Genomic DNA, 25,975 nt, shown 5'->3' with positions numbered 1-25,975 from the left:
GATGGTGTGAAAAGGATACTCCTGTAAAGGTGCAGGGGGTGTTTGGGTGTAGTTTGAAGGGGTTAAAGGGATAGTTCTGCAGGAGATACTGCATGGCTATGAGGGGAATATCGCAGTACTGTGGTGTGTAATATAGGGTTTAAAGGTAAAGTGGAGCTGGGGATATTGTGTTGTGTAGTTTTTAAAGGGTTAAAGTGGTTATGTTTTGTGTTGTATTGTGTAGTGCAGGGGGTTAAATGCATGGTTATGAGAGAGGAAATATTGTGTTATTGTATTGTGTCGTTCAGGGGTTATATGCATAATTTCATTTTTTAATGATACGTATAATATTGTGTTATTGTTTAGTTCAGGGCTTGAAAGCATAGTTATGCAGAGAAAATTGTGTTACTGTATTTGTAGTTTAGGGGGTTAAAGATATAGATATGAGGGGAATATTGTGTTGTATTGTGTAGTTTAGGGGGTTAAAGGCATAATGTTAAGAGGGATATATATAATACATAATATATGTATATTGTGTTATATTGTGTATTGTGTAGTTCAGGGCTTGAAAGTTAGGTTAATATATAATGTTAAGTGGAATATATACATTACATATATATATATATATATATATATATATATATATATATATATATATATAATATTGTGTTATTGTATTGTTTAGTTTAGGGGTTGAAAGCAATGTTGCGTTATTATATTTGTAGTTTAGGGGGTTAAAGATACAGATATGAGGGGAATATTGTATTGTGTAGGTTAGGGGGCTAAAGGCATAATGTTAAGTGGGGTATATACATAAAACATAATATATAAATTGTGTTATATTGTGTATTGTTTAGTTCAGGGTTTGAAAGCATAGTTATGCGGGGAATATTTTATAATATATTATAGTTGTATTGTGTAGTTTAGGGGGTTAAAGGCATAATTTTAAGTGGGATATATATATATATATATATATATATATATATATATATATATATATATATATATATATATATAATTGTGTTATTGTATATTTTAGTTCATGGGTTGAAAGCAAAGGTTTAAGGATAATGTTGCGTTATTGTATTGTGCAGTTTAAGGGTTAAAGGCATAATTTTAAATATCTATAGATAATCTATATAATATTCTGTTATTGTATTGTGTAGTGTAGGGGGTTAAAGATATAGATATTAGGGGAGTATTGTGTTGTATTGTGTAGTGTAGGGGGTTAAAGATATAGATATTAGGGGAATATTGTGTTGTATTGTGTAGTGTAGGGGTTAAAGATATAGATATTAGGGGAGTATTGTGTTGTATTGTGTAGTGTAGGGGGTTAAAGATATAGATATGAGGGGAATATTGTGTTGTATTGTGTAGTGTAGGGGGTTAAAGGCATAATGGTAAGTGGTATATATATATAATATTGTGTTATTGTATTGTTTAGTTCATGGGTTGAAAGCATAGATATTGTGTAATTTAGGGGTTACAAGGATAGTTATGCTGGAAATACTGTATAATTGTGTTGTGCAGTTTCAGGATTTAAAGGGATAGTGGTTGTGGGGCATATTATGTTGTGTAGTTTTAAGGGGTTGAAAGAATAGTTCCGCAGGGGTAAAAAGGACAGAGGGTTCAGGGGGTGCTGGGTAAAAGGATAGACTTTTCGGGGGATGTGATGTTGTGCAGGTGCTAGGTGCAGGGTTTAAAGGCAGGTGTTGTTGTGTTGTGTAGTACGAAGGGTTAAAGGGATGCTTTAACAGGCAAGCAGGTTTTGCTGTTCATTTGCCTGCATTTTACTGTGCAATGCTTATCCATGGCCACTTGCTCCCGTTCATTGTTGACCATTTCATTTGGACCTTTACTGCTTTTTGTGTGGGTTAACAAACACTGCTAGGCTGGTGAAGATGCTAAAAAGAGAGAGCTCACAGATCTTAGAGCAGTATTTTTTAACATTAGGCTTTCCAGGTATTCATCGATAAGTTGTCCAGCTAGAATCCAGTCTCCTGCTCTTTGTGGTGTGTGTGGCCATGTTTGACAGCTAAGATTCATGTCCTGGTGGGATGGGGGTGGAGGTTCTAGCCTTTAATGATCCTTTGTTCCTTCCTCGTGGTGCTTCCAACCTATAGGCCTTAATGTACGCCCAGTTTGAGTGTAAAGACAAGAAATGAGAATACGGTCCAGCATGCTGTGCTGGTGACCGATGTTATTTTTTTTTACATTATTTTTTTTAATCTCTGACTATTCTTTAAACACTGGAAGTGCCTCCCTTGTCCTAACCCTGCATCACCCGTAGGCCTCTTATTTCTTTAGCTGAAAGACGACACAGATTTCTTTGTAACAGAAGACATAAATAAGACACCTATAACACAAAGCCACTATTATGGCTTTCTTTCAGTGAATAGCTCCATGAATGTCTGCAGTTGAGCTTGGTGCACTTGTGCTGGAGGCACGTCATTCAATGACCTGCCCCGTACGTCTATCGACAAACAGCGCTCAATAAAGGTCCCGTGAAAAGGCGGCGAGAGGAATCAAATAAACAGCCCTACCCCTAAGTCCCCTGAGTTTACCCCCCTCTCTCTCTGCGGGATCTAACAAAAGGGATGCGTGGAGTGGAATACTAATGAGACAGACTCTCCCAGGACGGAGAGCATGGGGAGGCACGCTTTGAAGCCGTCCCGAGCTTGATATGCGTCACCCAAATGAGCTGTCGTCTGCCTGTGGCAGTGGAGGGTGAGGGGAGGTCCCGCTCTGCTCCAGTTGGTGCCTGAGGAACATCTATCAGTCTCCAGAACTAGATAAGCAGTGTTAGCCCCCCGACTGAGACAGACTGAGGGGCTTCACAAGGGGTGTGTTTTTTAATCGATATGGCCTAGATATGGCATATATATATATATATATATATATATATATCAAGTCAAGTCAGTCAAGTCAAGTGGGTTTATTGTCATTTCAACTACATACAGAGTACACAGTGAAACGAAACAACGTTCCTCCAGGACCATGGTGCAACATAGACAGTGCATACAAGACACAAGTGCAACACAAACAAACAAGTGCGGACAGACAACACAACACAGTACAGACCAGAGGATAATAAATAATGACTGTAGTGTGCAAGTTGTGCAATGTGCGATAAATAGAGTCCAGTGAGGTAGTAAAGTTATTAGTGCAAATGCTTGTGCAAAAAATGCTTCCCATGTTATCTGGGGTAAATGGTTGGAAAGAGAGAGAGAGAGAGAGAGAGAGAGGGAGAGTGTACATGTACCAGAAAGATATCAGTTCAGAAGTTGAGTTGTGTTGAGGAGTCTGATGGCTTGGGGGAAGAAGCTGTTGCAGAGTCTGGTCGTGTTGGACCGGATGCTGCGGTACCTTCTTCCTGATGGCAGGAGGGAGAACAGTCTGTGTGAAGGGTGGGTGGAGTCATCCACAATGCTGGTTGCTTTGCGGATGCAGCGGGTGGTGTAAATGTCCATGACGGAGGGGAGAGAGACTCCGATGATCTTCTATATATATATATATATATATATATATATATATATATATATATATATATATATATATGCAGTCATATCAAACTATTTAGACCACCTGCCTAATAATGGGAATAGACACCCTTGGTTTGGGGGACTCTACTGAGACGTGGTGGTATGGACTGTATTAGGGTGATGAAAGGTGTTTATTATAAAGGGTTTGCTTTATGATGCCAGAGGGGGGTGACAACTCCAGCTATTGGTACAGAGCATTCGGCGCACCACTGGCATCAGTGACCCATGAGGTATCACTGTTATGCCATGGGTAAGTCCGCCTTCACTACGGCAGCTCTGGAACATAGTTAGTGGTTTCCGAGATGCTACCACCCTTTCGTCCGGTACCCTTTTATGCCCTTTTGGACGTCCTTCAGTTCACTTTCTTTGCCCATGACAATCGTTAACAACGTGCAGCAAACCCAGTCGTGTGGCATCTGTTACATCCTGGGCCGAGTTCATTCCAAACCAGGGGTGATCATAATATTCTGATATGACCGTGACAGTGGGCGAGGGGTGGGAGGTTCTGGAGCCACTGTACTGAGAATGGACATTGTACATTTGGGGCTTCCAACAGTATAACAGTGGTGCCCCACGGGCCCCTGATGCCAGAGGGGAGCAATGACTCTGGTACAGAGAGTGGTACAGAGCAATCGACACACGATGTGAACCAAGTAACCTCTATAATAAACACCTTCCATCACCTAAAACAGTGGTGGGGCAGTGGTGGCTCAGCAGAATTCTGTCTCTGTCCAACACAAATATGGGTGTCTTTGTCTCATTGTTGCCACTAGGTGGCACAGACCTAACTGATAAAACTAACCCTGTCGTGTGATGGCTGTAATTTTAGCGCTGGCTGAGCTCTGACTGCAAGTTATTTATAAGCTTCAGAACGATGCTCCATTGACCTTCATCAACACTTATATAAAAAAAGCTTCCTGCTCTCGGGGTCAGAGCTTCAGGGTCTTTTGAGACCGAAGATTTGTCCGACTGCTGTCAAAATGCAGGTGAGGTTGTTATGGAAACCCAAGAAAATGACCAAAAAGCATGTAGTACTTGAATGTGTATAGCTACAAAGTCCCTTCTACATTTGACCCTTGAGTTCTTTGAGAATCAAAGAATGATGAATCTCTATACAGTGGTAACTGATCTCTGAAGAATGGGGTGACTGGGTGCATTTTTGGTGGGTGGTGGGGGATTAAACAGGGAGGGTGGTTCTGTAATCGGATGCCACCAGTGCAACAAGAAGTCTGTTGGTGAAATTTCTTCCCTCCTAGATATTGCACCATCAACTGTCCGTCTAACATCTCTGGGATGAACCTGTAAGAAGGTTCCAAGCCACAAGTGGATTCTGGCTTGGAACCCATTCCGATGAATGGGCTCACTCCGAAATCTTAAATAAAGCTTGGATTCAGAATGGGATGTCATAAAGATGCATGTGTCTCAATACTTTTGTCAATTCATGTAGCTACAGTTAAACTCAGCATACTGCTCTCTAATGAGAGCAGCACTCCTCCTATAGTGGTTGGGAATTTCCTCCTCCACCTATTCCTAGCACGGTCCTGTACATTCTGAGTGGGGTTTAAATCTGGCCCATGAATGACCTCACCTGAACTGCTGTCTCAACCCACTCCATCACCTAATGAGCGATGTGGTATCTTGCAAGTTCATTGTTCTTGGTTTTCCACCTCACATTCAAAACAGCTGCTGGACCTCAGTGAATGACCCTCGCACATCTTAGTAATTCTTTCAGACTGCCCAAGTAAGCGCTGGGTATAGTTAGCGTGGAGATGGGTATGTCCTGCATGTTCTGTGGTCCACGTTTCAGTGAGCAGTTCAGCCGAGCCAGCCCAGAGCGTTCAGAAATCTTCGGCATGCTGCGTCTCCTGAGCTTTAGTGTTAATGTGTTCGTCTCTGTGCTCCGTGCACCATTTGTCTAGCCGTCGGCGAGGCTGTGATTGATTTCAGCCGCAGCTGTTAATTAACACCCCACGCACATTAAGACAGCACGTTCAGCCCCAGTCTGAGACCGAAATCCCCAGGCAGATGAAGATGTTACAGTTAAGGAAAAAGTGCTGAGGCACCTAAGTGACCTGACGCCTCTGTGTAATCCCAAATCCTGGATTTAATTAGCTCATTAGTGTGATAATAGCATGGTATCTCATAAGCCTGGTTCAGGGAGTACGTCGTTAGGGCCTGAGCGGTAAATCAAGATATCCTGGCTGGAAATGAATTAGTAATGCAGGCTGGACCTGGTGGGACCCGGCTCGGGATGGCGCTCAAATGGTGGACACTCCCCGCTGCATGTACATTTGTTGTGATGGGTAATGAGGGCCAGGCTATTGTTTCCAGTGGTTCTGCTTTGGCACACTGAAGCGAACCGTCTCAGCCATAGAAAAAAAAAATAAATAGATTATAAATAGCTTCTATCCAGAACAGTTTGGATGCTTAAATGGTTCTTTGCTTGGTTAAAGGGTACTTCACAGTGGCTTAAAACCTTTTGTAGATGTTATTAAAAAAGGGGTCCACATAGCACTACAAAGCTTCAGTCTAGCGGAGGGGAACTCCAGGCCTAAATGGCTGGATTCCCGCGGTTTGTTGATTTTCCTGCTTTCCAAGCACACCGATTTAATTAATGAACTAATTAGCAGGTTTAGTTATTGTGCAAGAGCAGGGAAAGCAGCAAAGTCCAAACTGTGCTGGACTGTACTGACCCTCAGGTCCCCATTCCTGGCTTAGTCAGTGAATGCTTTTGCAGCACTTCTAGAATCATTTTAGCCAAAAGTGTATGTATACCAATTGACATAGACCTCCATTGTTATCTAATATACCAACCAAACATCTACTGTGTTATTTGGTACACATAGACTTCCTTTGTTTGCAACATTAAAAGTGGACCTATATATATTTAAGTTAATCTCAGTTGTTACCTAATACATAGGACTAAATGTAATGTAGTTGTATTTGGTGCACATAGACTTCCTTTTTAGCAACATTAAACGTGGATGCTATGTATTCCAGTTAGCATAGACCTCCATTGTTATCTAATGCACTGACTAAATGTTATCTAAAGTGTTAATTGGTGCACATAGACTTCCTTTGTAAGCAACATTAAAATTGGAAGTTTATTAACATTGACGTCTATTGTTGTATACAATCTCGATTTCCCTTTGTGGATTAATAAAGTGTTATCTTATACCATGATATATAATATATTAATTTGTACATATGAAAAAGTGGAATTCTATGTATACCAATTAACACTGATGGCCATTGTTATATACTTCCATATCCAAATGTTATACAGCATAGTTAGTTGGGGTATATAGACTTCCTTTGTTAGCACATGTGTACCAACTACTGTTACCTCTTTAGATATTAGATACCTACCTGTATCTAATATGTTATGCAGAAATAAGCAAATATATTATTATTACATAAAGACTTCATTTACATACCTCAAAAGTCTAGAAGTTTACCAGACGTCTATGTATACCAGACAGCAAAGACAGATATTGTTTGCTAAAATGTTATATTTAAATTATCTAATATATATCGTTTGTTAGCTACTTGGAAAAATGAAAATCTGTCCAGCAATTAACATAGATGTCTATATAATATATAACATAAATATTTTGGAATATATTAACTGGTACATGTATACCATAGGGATGCACTGATCTGGCTTTCTCAGTTCTGATACCGATACAGATACATGAACTTTGCATATCGGTCGATACCCGATACCGATCCGATACCATTGTTGAATTAATAAACCGTATACCTCACCATGTGGGAGAGACTTAAGGCATCAGGATTTACTTCAACATTACTTTATATAATATAATAAACAAACACATAGATATAAATGTATTAATTTGCTATTTATTTGTCACTAAAATAAACAATAGTGCAGGACCTTGACACAGCATTCAAATTCAAAATAAAAAAGGGTCAAACTTCTTAAAATATATTAAAATAAATAAAATGTATCAGCCAAAACTGAAAATACGTAGCTTCACTTGGTCAAACACACAAACCGTAATCAATCTTATTTTTTTATATTTAGCGTAATTCAAAATAAAATCTAACCGGAGAATAAATAAGTAACTTGATCAAACAAACAAGCAGCAGTTAAAAACTGCAGACATGTGAACATTTAGGTCAGTCTCACACCGACCAATTAAAGTGAAAGGATCGGTTCCATGGATCTGCCTAATTATCCGATACCCAATCCAGCTAATTTTGTTAATATCGGGGCCGATATCTGATCCTAATATCGGATCGGTGCATCTCTAGTATACCATAACATATTACATCTCCAAGGAGTGTGTGTATATATCGGGATATGTGTATATATATATATATATATATATATATATATATATATATATATATATATATATATATGTGTGTGTGTGTGTGTGTAGGAATATGCTCTAATATGTCTGTGTATGTGTGTGATTGCTTTTGTAATGATGTTGGTTGTGTCTCAAGGGTGTTGGTGAGGGGTGAGGCAGTGATGGGGGATTGTACAGGTCTGATCTTTGGTGGTGTTGGGGTTTATCCCCTGGGGATAAAGAGATTACAGTTATTGATGTCAAGCATGGAGCACAATGATAAGCAATAATCGATGCAAAAAAGGGCTCCAAGAAAGGACAGCCGATCCATGGAGGCCAAACCTCCTAAATTAGAGGACTTAAAGGATCTGCTGCTAACGTTAGTCTTGGTGCCAGAGACCACAGCAGGACGCCTTCAGAGGTCTTGTGAAGTCCATGCCTCGAATGGTCAGATCTGTTGTGGCGACTCAAGGGGGAGGGGCTACTCAATATAAGGCAGGAGCTGCTAGTGTGAGGGCTGATTGGTGTATGTATATCAGTTAGCATAGTGCAAACTACAGGCCTAACTCCTCACACACTGCATCTACTAGCATCACATTGTTAGGACATTTCTGTACATAACAGGGTGCTACAGCCTCCATTACTCTTTAGCCAGATTAGCCTCATGTCTCTAGAGGAAATATGCTGTTGATTTAACCATTGAGCTGTTCCAGACATAGGGCAGGAATGAAAGCACACACATGAGCCCAGGTCTTCCCTCCAGTCGTGTGCGGCTCGGAGACTGAAATGAATGTACACATGAAAGCGTGTGTGGGTGTGTGTGTGGGTGGGTGTGTGTGTGTGTGCACTAGTGAACCAGCTGGAGTGTCAGTGCACCTGAGCGACAGCATATGAAGATTAATTATGGATAAGAACTAAAGGTCTCCAAGGGAACAGAGGGCAGGGGCTGTTCGCTGGGGCGTAATGCCGTCTCTGAGCTCCAGCGGACTCCATCACGCCGTCACTGGAGCAGCAGATTAATTGTTCAGATGCACAAGAATCTGTTTAATGAAGGCAGCAACAAAGGCTCTCAGTGTCAGGACCTGGACTCATATCATATGTGAAGTCTTCTGGGAAAGCTTGGGCACCCTTGGCCAAATGGCACAAGAAGTAAACGCAGCCTCTGTAGCTAATCAAACACAAATCGCTGTATTTATGAACACCTGTGCAAACGGTTCAACTCCCTAAAGCTGCTGCGGGGAGATGACCTCAAAATGACCCTGAAATCAGTATCAGGTTAGGATTAGGGCCAGGATCAGGGTTAGGATTAGGTTTTGGATTGAGGTTAAGGTTAAGATTAGGGCCAGGATGAGGGTTAAAATTGAGGTTAAGATTAGGATTAGGGCCAGGATCAGGGTTAGGATTAGGTTTTGGATTGAGGTTAAGCAAAGGATTATGCCCAGGATCAGGGTTACAATTGAGGTTAAGATTAGGATTAGGACCAGGATGAGGGTTAGGATTAGGTTTTGGATTGAGGTTAAGCATAGGATTAGGGCCAGGATCAGGGTTAGGATTAGGTTTTGGATTGAGGTTAAGCATAGGATTAGGGCCAGGATGAGGGTTAGGATTAGGTTTTTGATTGAGGTTAAGGTTAGGATTAGGGTCAGGATGAGGGTTAGGTTTAGGTTTTGGATTGAGGTTAAGGTTAAGATTAGAGCCAGGATGAGGGTTAGGATTAGGTTTTTGATTGAGGTTAAGGTTAGGATTAGGGCCAGGATCAGGGTTAGAATTAGGTTTTGGATTGAGGTTAAGGTTAGGATTAGGGTCAGGATGAGGGTTAGGGTTAGGTTTTGGATTGAGGTTAAGGTTAGGATTAGGGACAGGATATGGGTTAGAATTGAGGTTAAGATTAGGATTAGGGCCAGGATGAGGGTTAGGATTAGGTTTTTTTCTCTCGAGGGAGTTTTTCCTTGCCACTGTCGCCACTGGCTTGCTCAAAAGAGGCCCGGACCGAATGGGCCCCGTCATAACAGACCTCCTTAATCTCACATGGGTCCCATATAGGCCCTGTATGCAGTGGACAATCCAGGTATATTTTTAACCCTCTCTTGGTCCCATCACTGACCCTGGTGTGCATCCATAAGTGGAGCCAACATGGGAACCGAGCACAAAACGTTCTGGTGCCTAGTTGGGCGAGTATTTATTATTTGAAAGTTTGAAAGACGTAAAAGCGTTCGTGAAATTCACTTCACCTCGAACGTGTGTCATTTCCACTGGAGCGTGATATTAGTTTTTAATTGTTTAGACGCAAGAGAAGAATCCGTTTAATGGAGGGAGCGACGGAGGCATTGGAACGTACCAGACGGGGGAAGCGAACTTAATGCCAAAATGGATGATTAACAGCACAAAGGATTGATTTCCCACAAGCTTCTCTCTCTCTCTTTCCCCTTTGTCTCTGTCTTTCTCATTTGAGCTCTGCCATCAGTTACTTAAACATGTTGCCATGGTTGCACAGCAGCCTTAAGTCAATTTACGTTAATTTAAGTTCGCCAATGGTTTAGATTTCACGTCCACGCTGAATTTTCAGCAGATAACGGAGCACAGTGTCACTTCAGGGAGAGAATCTGCCCTGAAGATTCCCTCCGAAGGCTCTCATCAGCCTAAAACCCTTTCATAAAGGATGGCTCTTTTGCATGGGGCAAAAAAATAAAGCAGCGTGGGTGTAGTTAGTGACAGTTGAGAATACACTTATGTAAAAGCCATTCCAGACGGTTAGTGCAGAATAATTCCTGGAGAACAGAGGTGGCTGCAATTCTGTTTTTGTACCTTTTTATATGCTATGAGATCATCTGTTGCCTTTGCCGCACAATCCGGTCTCTGTATGGTGTTTTTGTGTGGGCACTCAATAAAATTGGGTCTTCTGAAATGGAGCACAGCAGAAACGCATCGCCTTTAACTGCTACCTTCAGTTTTTTTGGACTGTTTTAGCCATAAACAGCTTGGGAAGTGGACAGATGGCCAGAACCCCTGCATTACTGGGCTCAAATGATGGCATTCTAAAGCACGATGCTGCAGAAAAGCAACCTTTGGCAAAACCTGAACTTCACATCGTATTCTCTTTACCCTGAATGCGGACAGTCCAGTAAAGCTGGTGTCTGAGTATACAGGCATGTGAAAAGATAGGACACCCCATGCAAATCAGCTGTAGATGATCAGAACATGGTTGGGGAGGATTATTCTGGAGGAGTCTGTCTTATGTAAACCTCAGACGTTTAGTCTGGTCTGCTCTTGATGGTTGAAGTGAGTGAGGGGTGAAGAAGATCACCATCATCTGGAAGAAGACCCAAACTGTCCATCTCAGCTGGGGTTTGGATTGGAATTGGGTTTGCTTGGTCAGGTGCAACACTTTCTTTAGAGTGGTTCCTGGAGAACAGTGACGGAGCAGCATCTGAAGATCATCAAGTAGATCATTGCTTTCAGGTCTCCTGAATCCAGCTGTTCTTCACTTTATCTGGAGAGTCCAGGTTCAGATCTGTAGACGCTCACCTGAGAGATCACTGATCATCTAACAGCTCTAATACTGACCACAGATCTCACCACCCTCAACCAGCTGCTGTAGACCTGCTGCTGACACCAGTCTGGACCTGGAGACTAACTCCACTCTACTAACTAAGGGGCCAGGATGAGGGTTAGGGTTAGGTTTTGGGTTGAGGTTAGGATGAGGTTTATGATTAGGGTTGGGGTTAGGGTTAGGGCCAGGATCAGAGTTAGGATTAGGTTTTGGGTTAAGGTTAAGGTTAGGATTAGGGCCAGGATAAGGGTTAGGATTAGATTTTGGGTTGAGGTTAAGATTAGGGTTAAGATTAGATTTTGGGTTGAGGTTAAGGTTAGGATTAGGATTAGATTTTGGGTTGAGGTTAAGATTAGGGTTAGGGCAAGAATGAGGGTTTGGGTTATATATTAGGTTGAGGTTAAGGTTAGGATTAGGGCCAGTATTAGGGTTAGGGTTAGGATTAGGTTTTGGGTTGAGATTAGGGTTAGGATTAGGGCCAAGGTTAGTGTTAGGATTAGGTTTTAGGTTGAAGTTAAGGTTAGGATTAGGGTCAGGATGAGGATTAGGTTTTGGGTTAAGGTTAGGATTAGGGCCAGGGTGAGGGTTACATTTTGGGTTAAGGTTAAGATTAGGGTTAGGGCCAGGATGAGGGTTAGGATTAGGTATTAGGTTGAAGTTAAGGTTAGGATTGGGGCCAGGATGAGGATTGGGATTAGGTTTTGGGTTAAGGTTAAGATTAGGGTTAGGGCCAGGATGAGGGTTAGGATTAGGTTTTGGGTTGAGATTAGGGTTATGATTAGGGCCAAGGTTAGTGTTTGGATTAGGTATTAGGTTGAAGTTAAGGTTAGGATTGGGGCCAGGATTAGGATTGGGATTAGGTTTTGGGTTAAGCTTAGGATTCGGGTTAAGACCAGGATGAAGGTTAGAGTTACATATTAGGTTGAGATTAAGGTTAGGATTAGGGTTTAGGTTTAGGATAAAGCTGGCTTAGATTTTGCTAAATGGAAGAGATCAACAGAAAATCTAATTATAAGTAAAACATCGTCAGCATCGTTTAGCTCAGTGTATTCAGACGCTTCACTGCTGCTGCGGCACTGATCTGCTGTTGATGTGTTACTGATACTTTATTAAGAGTTTATTAATCCACTCCAAATAAAGTGTTACCAATGAAAGCGTTATGGTCAGATAAGGCAAAGATTGCATTGTTTGACAACAAGAGTGTAGGTAAGGCAAGCTCTGGGGCTGTGTTGCTGCCCGTGGAACTGGTAACACTGGAATAATGAATGAAGAAGGAGGACGGCATCAGAATTCGTTGACATAACCTCAAACCATCAGCTAGATGGTTCAACCTTGGACACAGTTGGGTGTTCCAACTGAGCAGTGACCCAGAGGTCAAGCTAACATGAATCTCTTAAAATTGGCCTGACCTCATCGATGGCTCCCAGAGCATCAGGGATATTTGGCTAAATATTAGCTGTGCTGTTGGTGTATTTCTGACCCTATATGTATTATTTGGACTCTGCATTGACTTTGTATAGGTCCATAAAAGGAGGTACACTCATCCTGCCTCAGAAAACAACAGTTTAATGAAGTCATTGAAGGCCCAGCATTCCCTGTCATGTCCACGTTGACTGTATGCGGACACTGACCTCAACTTTACACCAAAATAGCGCTGGTCTGAACACAGATGTTGAGTGGCTTGGTGTGTGTTGACATTTTTTTGACTATTTAGTCATAAATAAAGAGCTCATTCTGCAGTTTCCTCAAGAGAAGCCTCGCTTGCCTTAAATTATTGATGTTCCAGTCGAGTGCGTTTGCTCTTAGCTTATGTAACGGAGTTAAGTAGCATGCATGAGCACAGCGCAACACACATACAGACAGCTCACGCCACGTCAGCCACTCTGTCCCCACTGTGTTCCCGCATTCGTCCACCTTTCTGTTCTACTGATGTGTCACACACCCCACTGCCTTTGATTTATCATCCCAGCAGCAGTTTGTAGAGGAAGAGCATGAATGATTCAGTGTGTGTCGGAAACCCTGAGCCCAATTTTGTCTTTTTCTGAATTACTGCTTTCAGTGTCGTGCTCGCTTCCGGCCAAACGATTTCCACTAATTAGTGAACTTTACATTGCAGGAGATAGACTATAAATTATGCAGGATTTTTTTTTTGAGGTTGCATGGTAACATTTGATTCACAGTCCAGTAAAGACTGTCACAATAGATTACCTTTGAGCCAGAGAGCTCGCACCCGTCGCAGTGGGATCCTCAGGCAGGCATTAGATTTTGAGGAGCTTCTTTTCCGGCGAATCAATAACTATTGTGTGTGTGTTGGGGGGGGGGCTTGAGAAAGAAAGAATCATTGTGTGTGTGTGTGTGTGTGTGTGTGTGTGTGTGCTCAGGTACTCCCTCTAGAGGCTGGAACAATGCATTTTTTATATGGATCTTAGTGCATTTACATATAACGTATAAACTAAATTGACAAAAGTATTGGGACACTTACTCATTCCTTGTTTCTCTTAAAATCAAGGATATTAAAAAGAGTTAGCCTACATTGCTTTCTGTCTTTACTGTTCAGGGAAGAAGGCTTTCTTCTGTGTTCTCCATCACTACTGAATCACTTCTGAATCTATAGCAGCTTCTATCCCACTGCATGGGACATGACATGATAGATTTTGAGGAGCTTCTTTTCTGACAAATCAATAACGATTGTGTGTGTTGGGGGAAAAAGAGAGAATCATTGTGTGTGTGTGTGTGTGTGCAGTGTCCTTAATAGATGGACTCAAAGCCAGTTGTATCTTGGGATGCCTCAGCTTTTACTAACTTTAGCACTAGCTGCTAAACCAGTTGATTTTAGGCCCTGGGATGTTGTTAAAAGGTTAAAAGAATAGTTATATGGGTTGGATTGATTGATATGTTGTAGAATGCAGTAATTAACACATTTGGGTTGGTGAGGGAAAAGGGACATGGCCTACCCAACATTTCTTATTCCACATAAGGTCATTTTGGTGGTTTATTATCACCCCATTCTTCACTTCTGGGGTATTCATCTAGAGCATCTACAGCAAGTGATGCAGTGAAAAACATGGATGACCTTCAGCTACAGTCGTCTAGAATATATCCTGTCAAGGGTCAGATATATACAGATATATATATTATATAGGCAGCTAGTGAACAGTCAGATTCTGAAGGTCTTAAAAGCAGGAGAAATGGACAAGCCGAAGAATCTGAGCCACTTTGACAAGAACCAAACTCTGATGTTCTAGACAATGACTGGGTCATCAGAACACCTCCAAAACATCAGGCAAGTCTAATGGGGTGTCCCTGGTATGCTGTGGTCAGTGCCCACCAAAAGTGCCATCCACAGATATGGTCATGGGCACTTTAGCTTCATTGGGGCCCCACCTCACAGCTTACAGGACACCACAGGATGCCTTCAGGGGTCTTATTCTCTGCTCAGTTGTGCTAAGTTGGGCTCAGTCCCATACTTCTCTCGAGCTGACCACCCAAGCCATGGTGGTTTTGGTCATGGACTGAATTGAATCAGATGTGGAAACTAGAAACTACACTGGGCAGCCAGCCCCAGACCTGAGATTGGGAACCACTGCTCTGACCTGCCCTTTTCATTGTGCAGGACCATCTCCAGGATGCCCCCAGTGCACTGATGCAGGTACTGCAGCAGCAGTTTAATGAGCTGAGGGTGGACACGTGTGACCAGAGTGCAGAGGATGACCTGGACAGCCCCTCCAGCTCAGGTACTCCCTCTAGAGGCTGGAACAATGCATTTTTTAATATGGATCTTAGTGCATTTACATATAACATATACACTAAATTGACAAAAGTATTGGGACACTTACTCATTCCTTGTTTCCTTTAAAATCAAGGGTATTAAAAAGAGTTTGCCTTCATTGCTTTCATTAGAGTAACTGTCTTTACTGTTCAGGGAAGAAGGCTTTCTTCTGTGTACTCCATCACTACTGAATCACTTCTGAATCTGCAGCAGCTCCTATCCCACTGCATGGGACATGACATGATAGATTTTACTCCCTATGTAGAGCTGAAAAGCCAACTGGGGAGGCGTGTGAAATGCTGCCTGACTTTTTATCATTGGGCCCTGTGTAATTGTTTAATATTCTATGCATGATTGCATCTGTCTGTGTGTGTGTGTGTATGTGTGTGTGTGTGTATCCTCAGGTTTTTATGAGCAGAGCGAGACTCATTCCCCTCCAAGGCGCTCAAGCTCTTCCCCCAGTCTCTCCTTCTCCAGTCACAGACCCAGATCAGTGGGTCAGTACATGCTCCAATAATTGTACACATGATTTGCTCAAGATATCAATGATAATTAGGACCACTCTGATTAAATATCATATTTTTCACGGTATTTAGTCTTGTTTTAAAATAGTTTAGCAAAAAATCCATTATTATATGGTTCCTGAGTCACTATGATGTACTGGTATGTAAAGGAAAACAGATAAACTGTAAAACTGATCCAGGCATTTTTACTGAATCGGGTATCAGCTTTTATGGTTCTGATCCTTTTCCGATCCTTAGGATTGCTGTAGCAGAGTGCCCATCTGGCCTCCTCTAGGCGCCATTAATAGACATGATCCTCAGCTGCTGCAGACCAACTTCTCATTTTTTGGAAATCTACCCCAGACAGAGTTCATCTGTAATTATTATAATTTCAGTCAGGAGAACAAATCCGAGCTGTATTTGAACTGATAAGAGCCGAGACGTTACCAGTTAGCAGCCAAAACTAAAGCTAAAGCTGGCTCTAATGCTAACTCTCCATTCCACCTTAAATAGACACCTTAATAGCCGCAGGTACAGCGTGTACGTTCAACAGCAGAGCGTCTCTGCTGCGTTATTTAAGGTGGAACGGAGAGTTCGGGGAAGAGGAAAACTTTCTCAGGGCCACAGTTAGTTAATAGTTAGTTAATCGGAAGAAGAGGAGGATCTAAACTCGTCACTCTTCCACTAAATGTTGCTCAATTTTCTGTCGTTTTTGTCGGTGCTGCCATAAAACCACCCGGTCTGGTTGTAGTTCTGCGAAAACAAAGATATTCTATCTTATTTTCTCCATTTGGGAAGATCTAATGTTCCTCCCATCCCGGCTTTACTCCCGAATTCCTCCAGGTTAGAAACCAGACTAAGGTGGAGATGCTCTAATGTTCTACCAGCGAGAGAACCACGCTCCTTCCTGTGGTTCTAAAGTGATCAGACTGTCGAGTTTTTAAAGGGGCTGGGAGCTGAATGGTCTGGTAGGTCCGTCAGACTGGACTGTGAGATATTAAACACTGTAGAGTTTAAAAAGTTGCTCCAAACCATGAAAATTATTAGAATTTAGTCTGATTTTAGAAATCGGTGCTAAAATAGTGATTTTACTGTTGTTTACTAACCCATCCGCATTAAGAGACAGCGTGGGTTGTTATATTCTAATGCAAATATGGTGGTCAGATCTGAGAGTGCTAAATCTACATATTGATGCTGAATGTGCTTCCTTCCTCCCCAGATGCCTACATGTGGGACTGGGAGGGTCAAAGGGAACCTACCCCTCGTGCTGTCCTGCCACGTTCATTCTCTGCCCCTTACCCCCCTCTAGAGGGCATTGCAGAAGGCACTGAGGAGGAAGAAGAGGAGGATGATGTCGAAGATGGAGCCTTGTGGTCTGAAGACCACATAGTGAATGAAGATGAAATGGACCCCACTGAGGAGGAGGATGAAGGCCCCATTGAGGAGGTTGATGAGGATCCCACCGTGGAGGTAAATCGGGGCCCAACTGAGGAAGTGGATGAGGGTCCTGTTGAGGAGGTAGATGACAGTCCCACAACAGAGGACATTCAGCAGGCCATGCGTGTAGAGTCCTATATTTTGGGTCTCCTACAGCGCTGTTCCCTCAACCCAACTGCCAGCTCCTCCACAGGCCTCGGTTTCCCCTCCAACCACTGGCAAGACCTACATGCTTATGCACCCAATACACCTAGCTACTGTGGCCCTACACCTGGCCACTCAGATTGGCAAGATTGGTCGGGCCTCAATGATGAGGAGGAGGACGGTGGAGAAGAGCCACAAGAAGGGTACTACATGTCCCACCTGAATGCCCAGGACGGTGCACCCTCCCTAAGATGTGATGATCCAGAATCCTCCTTAGAGATGGAGCAGTATGGAACTGTGGAGCCTTGCTCCAGCAGTAGTGATGTTGACTCCCTTCGGCACCAACGAGGCTACCTAGAGCATCACCGTACAGAGTTAGACCATATCACATCATCACATTACATCCATTCCCGTATGTCTCTGTCTCCACCCTTAACCCCTCAGTCTGCTGATCAAGAGTGGGCCTCTCGATTATCCAGAATGCATCAGGAGGAAAGGTGGAGCTCGGTCGAGGAGAGGCGTGACAAGACAACAAGGCGATCTCAGTCCGAGGGAAGCTTCCAGCCCCAAGGGTGGGCCGTCCAACCAGAACATAGGTACTACACTGTGGGGCGGGACAGGGGTGGACACTGCGATGATGAAGAATATCTGTCCAATCAGCGGGTCTGGAGTTCCACAGCAGACCTCAGCCAAGAGGAGGAGGAGCCATCGCTCAGAGGGGAGGAGCCTGTGACTAGATACGCACGCCTGCCTGTTCACACCCTCCCAGACTCCTGCATTCAGTACACTGAGCAAAGCCAGCATCTAATAAATGGAACAAAAGCCAGAGCTTCCCAGGCTGATGGTTCTGACTCTAGCCTGAGCGAAACGTGCTCTCCGAGGTCCAGCTCTGTGTCCAGCGACTCAGACGAGAGCGCCGGTCTCGTCTGGCCCCAGCAACTGCCTCCTCGTTTGCCCACGTCCTCCCAGGACGCTCCCAGCACTGTGGTCAAGATCAAAGCTTCGCACGCACTGAAAAGGAAGATCATGCGTTTCCGCTCAGGCTCGCTCAAGGTCATGACTACTGTCTAGTCATGGAGGTGCATCTCCAGTCCAGCTGTGGATTTCCTGCCCAGTCATCAATTTCCAGCTCCAGTGGTTTCTCCAGTGTTTGATGGACCATAGTGAAGGTGGAACTCGTACAAGCAAACCCGGCATGACCAGTATATCAGGGGTGAGATCTGGACACAGTCCAGACCACTGATGCAATGAAAACGAGCCGCCATGTTCCCGGAAGCATTCGGCGACTACATCTGCCCTGCGACTGTAGCCATGAATGGGGGAACTTGGCTACCACATACTGTTTTCACCACTATTTTCAGACGTTCCTCGGTGGGTATCAGTGGTCCTAATGTGTGTCAGAGAGGCATTCTCCATTGCATCACACTGCTACACCACTAGCCTGTACTATGGCTTTGACACCAAGCAGAACTCCATTGACTCCTGCTGCTTATGCCCAGTTCTGATCCTTCCATCAGCAATGATGCAAAAGGGACCTGGATTTGTCCAGTTCTGATGTTCTTGTGCCTACTGGAGACACATTTTCTTGCTTGATGATACCTTCACCATGATTTTGGGGTTGTTGTCCAACGTTCAGACGCAAGGGGTGCAATCCATTGTCCATTGTTTGCTTGCACAATTCTCGATATTCCGTCCACAGAACTGCTGGTCATTGGTGTTTTTGTTTTGGCTCTTCTCAGAATTGTTGGATAACTCAAAAACTCAAAGCTGCAGTCATTTGGGATATGCCAGATCCAGATATGCCATGATCGCATGTTCAAAACATTGAAAATGCTCAGCTGTTCACTTACCGATGCTAGAAATGTTGGCAAGTTGCGGTAAAGGTCAGGGATGTACAATAATAAACTGCCAACTCTCTGTATATCCTACATCTCAAGGTTCTGGCATCTTCACTACAGCTTACCAAGCTCCTCGGCTTAATGGAGAGTTGCCAGCACCTGTTTCTGTTTCATTTGGTGATGGAGACCTGAGCGAGAGAGCCTTTTGTGCTCGCTCTGGGCACTCGTACCTCAGAACTCAATGGAAGACTTGGACAGAGATACCATCCTGCTGCTGCCGCCGCCGATGTCATTTCGTCCTGGGCTGGACGTGGCCCTGAAATACACCACTCTGCACCTTATTACAAACTATGCTCGTCATGTTGTTCACCCGTGGTCTCGTGCTGCTAAAGCAACCGTGCCTCACTTAGGCGCGCGGCCTAGGCGGCCTAGTCCAACTCCGCACTGCATCAACTTATTAGCTCTCGTGCTGAACTAAGTCTTACATGATTGGTTTAAATCCTGCAGAGATTAAATAAACACTGCAGGTCTTAATGCGACGCTGCTGATTTGACTGTGTAATGGATTACTGTGCAAAGAGAGAGATTCTTTGCAAATGAATGTTCTTGGTTTTAATGAGGTCTCCATCAATATTTCCACACGGTTTTATATGAAGTGCCTGAAGTAGGCATTAGGAGCTAATTAACCACTTGCTCTACATTCTCCCCCTTGGTTATTGTGTTCTTTTTGCACTGTTCAGCTTCAGACTGGTGGGTAAACAGTCATACATAGCAGTGGTTCTTATCCTGGAGGCCTAATCCTGGAGTAAGAGTGCTGTGCATGGTTTCCCGTAAGTTTTTCCCATAGTGCAACAAGCCTAGAGGCCGATTATCCATAAACTAAAACCACCTCCTTCTTTCTACACTTATTGTCCATTATATCAGCTCCACTGACCATCTGTAGTTCTCTAACTCCAGACTGTATCCATCAGTTTCTCTGCATACTTTGTTAGTTAACCTCCTTTCACCCTGTTCTTCACTGCTCAGGACCCTACAGGCCTGACCACCACAGAGCAGACTGTAGTATTTGGGTGGTGGGTCATTCTCAGCACTTCAGGGACGCTTATTTCAAAGTCCACCAACCAGAAACATCCAGGCAACAGCGTCCAGTGAGCACTGATGAAGGAGGACTCGAGGATGACCAACACGAACTGTGCGGCAACAGATACAGGGCTTCTGTCTCTGACTTTACATCCAAATAGGTAGAAGGGGTCTCTAATAGAGAGTGGACAGTGAGTGGACAGACCCGGTGTTTAAACACTCCAGCAGCACTGCTGTGTCTGGTCCCCTCGTGTCCACCACCATGTCAGTTAGTGTCACTGCAGTGCTGAGAATGAACCACCACCCCAATTACTACAGTCTGCTCTGTGGAGGTCAGGCCTGTGGGGTTCTTCCTGACCAGTGAAGAACATGATGAAAGGAGGCTATTAACAAAGTATGCAGAGAAACAGATGGATACAGTCTGGAGTTAGAGAACAGAGTACACAGTGCTCATGTATGGTGAGTGGAGCTGATAGACTGGACAGTGAGTGTAGAAAGAAGGAGGTGGTGTTAATGTTATGGCTGATTGGTTTATGTCTTTATTACCTGTTTACAACACAACTGCTGCTCATTGGTGACCATATGTAGTTTATTATATACAACAGGGACTTTGCAACACTGCTTAATTGATAACTGATTAATTGATCATTGGTATTATGACCATCTACCTAATAGTGGGAATACCAACCCTTGGCTCAGATGACACCAGCGAGACGTGGTGGCATGGCCTGAATTAGGTGATGGAAGGTGTTCATTCTTCTCTGCACCACTTGGCGGAGTCATCGTTCCCATCTTCTCTGGCATCAGGGGGCCATGGGGCATCACTGGTATGCCGTTGGGAGGCACTCAATGTCTGAGAAGGCCATTCTCCTTACACCTTCACTACAGTGGCTCTGGAACATCCTACGAAGTTAGAGGTCTCTGAGATGCTACCCCTCTTCGTCCACTCTCTCAACCATATCTGAATGTTATGACCATCCCTGGTTTGGAATTTGGAACTCATCCCGGGACGAGCCACTACACCAATGTGCAATGGGCCAAAGACACAAATTGACATGATAATAGGGTACCAGGTGAAGGGTTGGTAGCATCCCAGAAACCGCTAACTTCATGGGATGTTCTAGATCCAACAGCATAACAGTGATGCCCCATGGGCCACTGATGCCAGAGGGGAACAGTGACTCTAGCAAGTGGTGCAGAGCAGTGAATGGGCCACTGTGGAGCAGCTAACGTCTATAATGAACACAGCCGTCCATCACCCTAATAATACAGTCAATGCCCCGACATCTCACTAGTGTCATCCAATCCAAGGGTGGCTATTCCCACTATTAGGTAGGTGGTCATAATATTCTGATAAGACTGTGACCATCTGCTTCGCATTGCATTGTGGGATAATTGTGCCCATTGTAACATCGTTAGATACTTTAGTATACCGAGCTTTGACACTTTTATCTATATTACATATTTCATACTCAAAAACTAGTTAGTATTAGTAATTGGGACACACCCACAGTTTTTTAGCTTCTTAGCCGCCTCTGCCGCTACTGCTGCTTATGCTAATACCAGCACATGAAATCTTCAGGCGGTCTGTGTCCACTCAGATAATTACCACAGTTGTTTGCCTTCTAGTGTTCACTAATAACTAACACGTTTATCATATGAACAGCATACTGTAAATATCAGCCTGGATGGACCAATCACATTGCTCACTGCTGTCTGTCAAGGCCCTATGATGTCACCTTTTACTGCCCAATCAGGCCCTTTTCCCTTGTAGTATCTAGATGGATACAGTACCTAGTACCTCTCCCATTGGTTAGGCCCTCAGGAGCTGGACTGAAGGCCTTACTTGTTAGATTATCTACCAACATAATTAGGAAGTGATGGAATCGACCAATTGCATTTAGATTTACGGTAAAGACATCGTTTATGCCCAATGTTAAATACGAACACATACGGAGCCTTCTGTCTGTACTCTGCGTTCATTTCTGAAAGCTTGTTGATATGGAAGGAACGTAGCGGTACCACTGGAAGTCGTGGGGGCAGTGTTGCAACTGTAGTAAGTACATTGTCACAACCTCCTCCTTCCTAATAATGTTTGTTGTCAGAAACTTTTGACTCTAAATTGCCCTCTAGTGGATGTATTGCTTAACATCCGTTCCAATGTAAAGGACGCATAGAAGTATGTGGGCAGTGACGGCTACAATGTTTGAATTAGGGCTGGGCGATACAGTAAAAATACTAGATCACGATATTTAAAGACTTTTTGCGATACACGATATTCATCACAATACCTTTAATCACAGACTAAACACATCAGTAGTGACAGATTCTTATAAACAGATACTATCCCATACTGAATACAGTGATTTATACTCAACATCTGCTGAACTACATCTAATTAACCCAGTCTAATTACACTGTTAGTAATGAAACCTGCAGCTGATCAGTGTTTATTAAGCACTAACAGTCTCCTCCATGTGCTTAGGAACGCATATTATGTATCACCTTAACATAATTTATCACGATACGATAAAATATTGTCACATTGCCCAGCTCTAGTTTGAATAGAAGGAGTATAAATGAGACTCTAGTGGGACAAATGTTACCAATTCAAAGGGGTTATTCTAGGCCTTCTAGATATGTCATTGACTGTAATTTGAGCATTAATCATGCCAGGTTTCAGTCAGATGTTAGAAATGGAAAGCAGTGGCAGCAGCGCTGTCCCAGGGATCGTTACTGAAAGAGACACTGTAAAGACTGCCCCCTGCAGGTGATATAATATCTGCTAACATCTGTTACAAGCATCAGATCTATGTGTTCAATCTAGAATGGACAGGAAACCCCTGTTAGAAGTCCCATAGGGTCTCTAGCAGAAATTAATGTTATCTTTTTTTATTATTATTATTATTATATATATATTTTTTACATTTATGTCCCAAACGGAAGGCCTAGCTTTAATGTCTGGTAATTGTCTGGTACAAGTTTACCACTTGTATTTATGACAAATGTAAGTTTTGAGGTTTTTCTAGGACCGTCCGAAAGCACCATTAAAATCTAGCCCCCCTCAAACATACCTGTAGAATTACTCCTATAGCCTCTTTGTATGAGCTCCAGTAGTGCCACCTAATACATTGGAGGACCATGACTTGTCACTGTCTTGCTAAAGCACTGCCAAACTCTAAACAGGAGGTAGCCACCCCTCCGCTTGTAGATATATATATCTGTACATAGATGACCCTTTGACCTTGACTATTGCTGTGAATGCACTGTAGAGTAGACTCACTGTACATAATGAAGTGCTGCCTTGCCTGCATTTGTAACGCCAGCATCTTTGGTCTTTGTCATATAGTGTTTTAGAGACACCTTTTGTAGAGACGCTTTCTTGTTCCCTTTCACTGCATGTTGATAATAAACTTTATTTATTACTATGCCTTGTTGTTTTTTTACTCTATGGTGGTCATTCAACATTCTGACCTTGCTAATGTTGTCGCCAATAGGACTCTCTGGACAGAGCAGATTGACATGAACCTACTGGCTCCTTTTAGACGCTGTGTCTAATGTCAGGTGTGGTCTAGAGGGGTATAAAGACCCCCAGCATTGAGCTGTGGAGCAGTGGAAGAACTGTGTTCTTTGAAGTGGAGGGGGGGGGTGATTATCCAATATCCTGACATAACTAACGCTCTTGGCACTGAATGCAACCAAATTTGTATATTTCTCCAATATACTAAAATGTAGTAGCGACTGCTTATTCCAATATAGATAAGATAAGCTTAATGTCCTTGGTGTTAAAAGAAACATTGAGTAAGCAGTAGGTGTCCCAGTACTTTTGTCCATACAGTGTAGGTATAAGTTACTGGGACTTGAAGCCACTTGCCAAGATCTGGAAGAAGAGCATACTGTCACCCTCAGTGGAGAGGTAATTGGAATCAGAATCAGAAATACTTTAAAGTAACACTCTACAAACTAAACACTATAAAATAAACGCTATAAATAAACCCTATAAATAAACAATCTATAAAATAAACACTATAAAATATGCACAATACATAAACACAAAAAAATAAAAAACTATAAATAAACACTATAAATGAACACTATAAATAAAAACTATACATAAACACTATAAAATAAACACTATAAATAAGCACTCAATAAATAAACACTATAAACTAAAAAAACACTATAAGGAAAAACTATAAATAAACACTAACACACTCTGTAAAATAAACATTAAATAATAACTATAAATAAACACTATTAAATAAACACTGTTAAAGTAACACTATAAATAAACACTATAAATTAACATTATAAAGAAAAACTATAAATAAACACTATAAAATAAACACTATAAATAAGCACTCAATAAATAAACACCCTATAAACTAAAAAACACTATAAATAAACAGTATAAGAAAAAACTATAAATAAACACTCTATTAAATAAACACTGTAAAATAAACACTATAAATAAACACTCTATTAAATAAACACTCTGTAAAATAAACACTATAAATAAACACTCTATTAAATAAACATTATAAAATAAATACTATACAATTAATTTAGAACAAAGAGAAAAAACGTGAAAAATGTACACATATATAAATTATATGAATATAGTAAAGTGTCTCATTAGTAATAACTGATAATAAATATGAATAATTATAGCACACATATTAAATTGAATGACAGTACTGATGTTACTGCACATATGAACAGTATAATTTAAGTACTGCACAGCTGAACCACAGTGTCACACACTGAGGGAGGAGTTATAGAGTTTGATGGCTGCAGGTAGGAATGACCACCTGCGGCGCTTTGTGGTGCATTGCGGTGGACTGAGTCTTTGGTTCAAAGGGTCAGGAACAACTCAACAACCGCCAAAGCCCAGGCCTGCCATGAACTGGATGGAGTGCAGTGTTCAGTTCACAAGAGGTCCCTCATTGCTTTGCTGTTGCTTTTGCGTAATCCAGAAATCCAGAGCAGCTGTGGGAAACTTTATCAGTAGTCTTTCATTCATCTAATTCAGCTGGTGGTTGTTTCAGCACACCCCTCTGACGCCTGCCAGAAGGCCACATATAGAAATGTGGGAAATTTGGCTGCTTAGGAAAGAACATCTCTGCGTGCCACAGCAGTGGATGAGAAGTCACCGGGGTTATGAAATCACACCATTTTTTATTTCGCTTCTCCTATCAGTGCTATTACTTCAGAGCGGTTGCTATGGAGTTTAGTTATATTTAGCAGAACAGCTATGTTCTCATGGAGAGAGCAGTTCAGACAGCCTTAAAGAGCCTGATAACCGAGGTCCCCACAGGAACCAGAGCCGGCTGCTGTTCCCATCGAGAAGCAGTGTAGGGTTTATGTTGGCGGTCACCTGTAATGTTTACTGGGGACTTTTTAAGGTATTGTCCTTTGCATAATCACGCCCAAATGAATCACTACTAATGAGCTTTTCTCTATTCATTAATAGGGATATAATTGGAGGTCTATTATGCTAATTGCTAATAATTTCATAATTATTTATAATGGTGTATAATATGGTGCAAAAATATTCACTTAAATATAGTAAAAGTATCCCAAATTGGCTCAAGTGGTCACACTTTTCAGTATGGTGCATATACACTATAAGGACAAAAGTATTGGGACGCTCAGCTCAGAGTTGATCCTGCTTTTGTTGGAGTAGCTGTCTCTAGATTTTGGAGGAGCATTGCTGTGGGGTCAGGATTTTGGATGATGATCACCACCACCCCACCTTATCATCCCCAACTCTCCCCAATGCATCCCATAAGTACTGGATGGAGCACCACCATCC

At 42.5% G+C, this 25,975-nt stretch overlaps 1 protein-coding gene across 1 annotated transcript in view; it reads left to right on the top strand.

Annotated features, from left to right (window-relative positions):
• Positions 1–23,588, top strand: part of dact3b (dishevelled-binding antagonist of beta-catenin 3b) — a 24,523-nt gene extending 935 nt beyond the window's left edge. The window contains exons 2-4 of the mRNA XM_072695713.1: positions 15,004–15,124; positions 15,564–15,656; positions 16,882–23,588. Coding sequence (XP_072551814.1) covers positions 15,004–15,124; positions 15,564–15,656; positions 16,882–18,314 — 1,647 coding nt within the window. The 3' untranslated portion in view covers positions 18,315–23,588. The remainder of the gene's footprint in view (positions 1–15,003; positions 15,125–15,563; positions 15,657–16,881) is intronic.
• Positions 23,589–25,975: the final 2,387 nt, after the last annotated feature.

Source organism: Salminus brasiliensis, chromosome 13 (genome assembly GCF_030463535.1).
Source record: "Salminus brasiliensis chromosome 13, fSalBra1.hap2, whole genome shotgun sequence".
NCBI lineage: Eukaryota > Metazoa > Chordata > Actinopteri > Characiformes > Bryconidae > Salminus > Salminus brasiliensis.
Note: the sequence above shows the minus strand (reverse complement) of the source record. Positions and strands in the feature narration are given on the sequence as shown.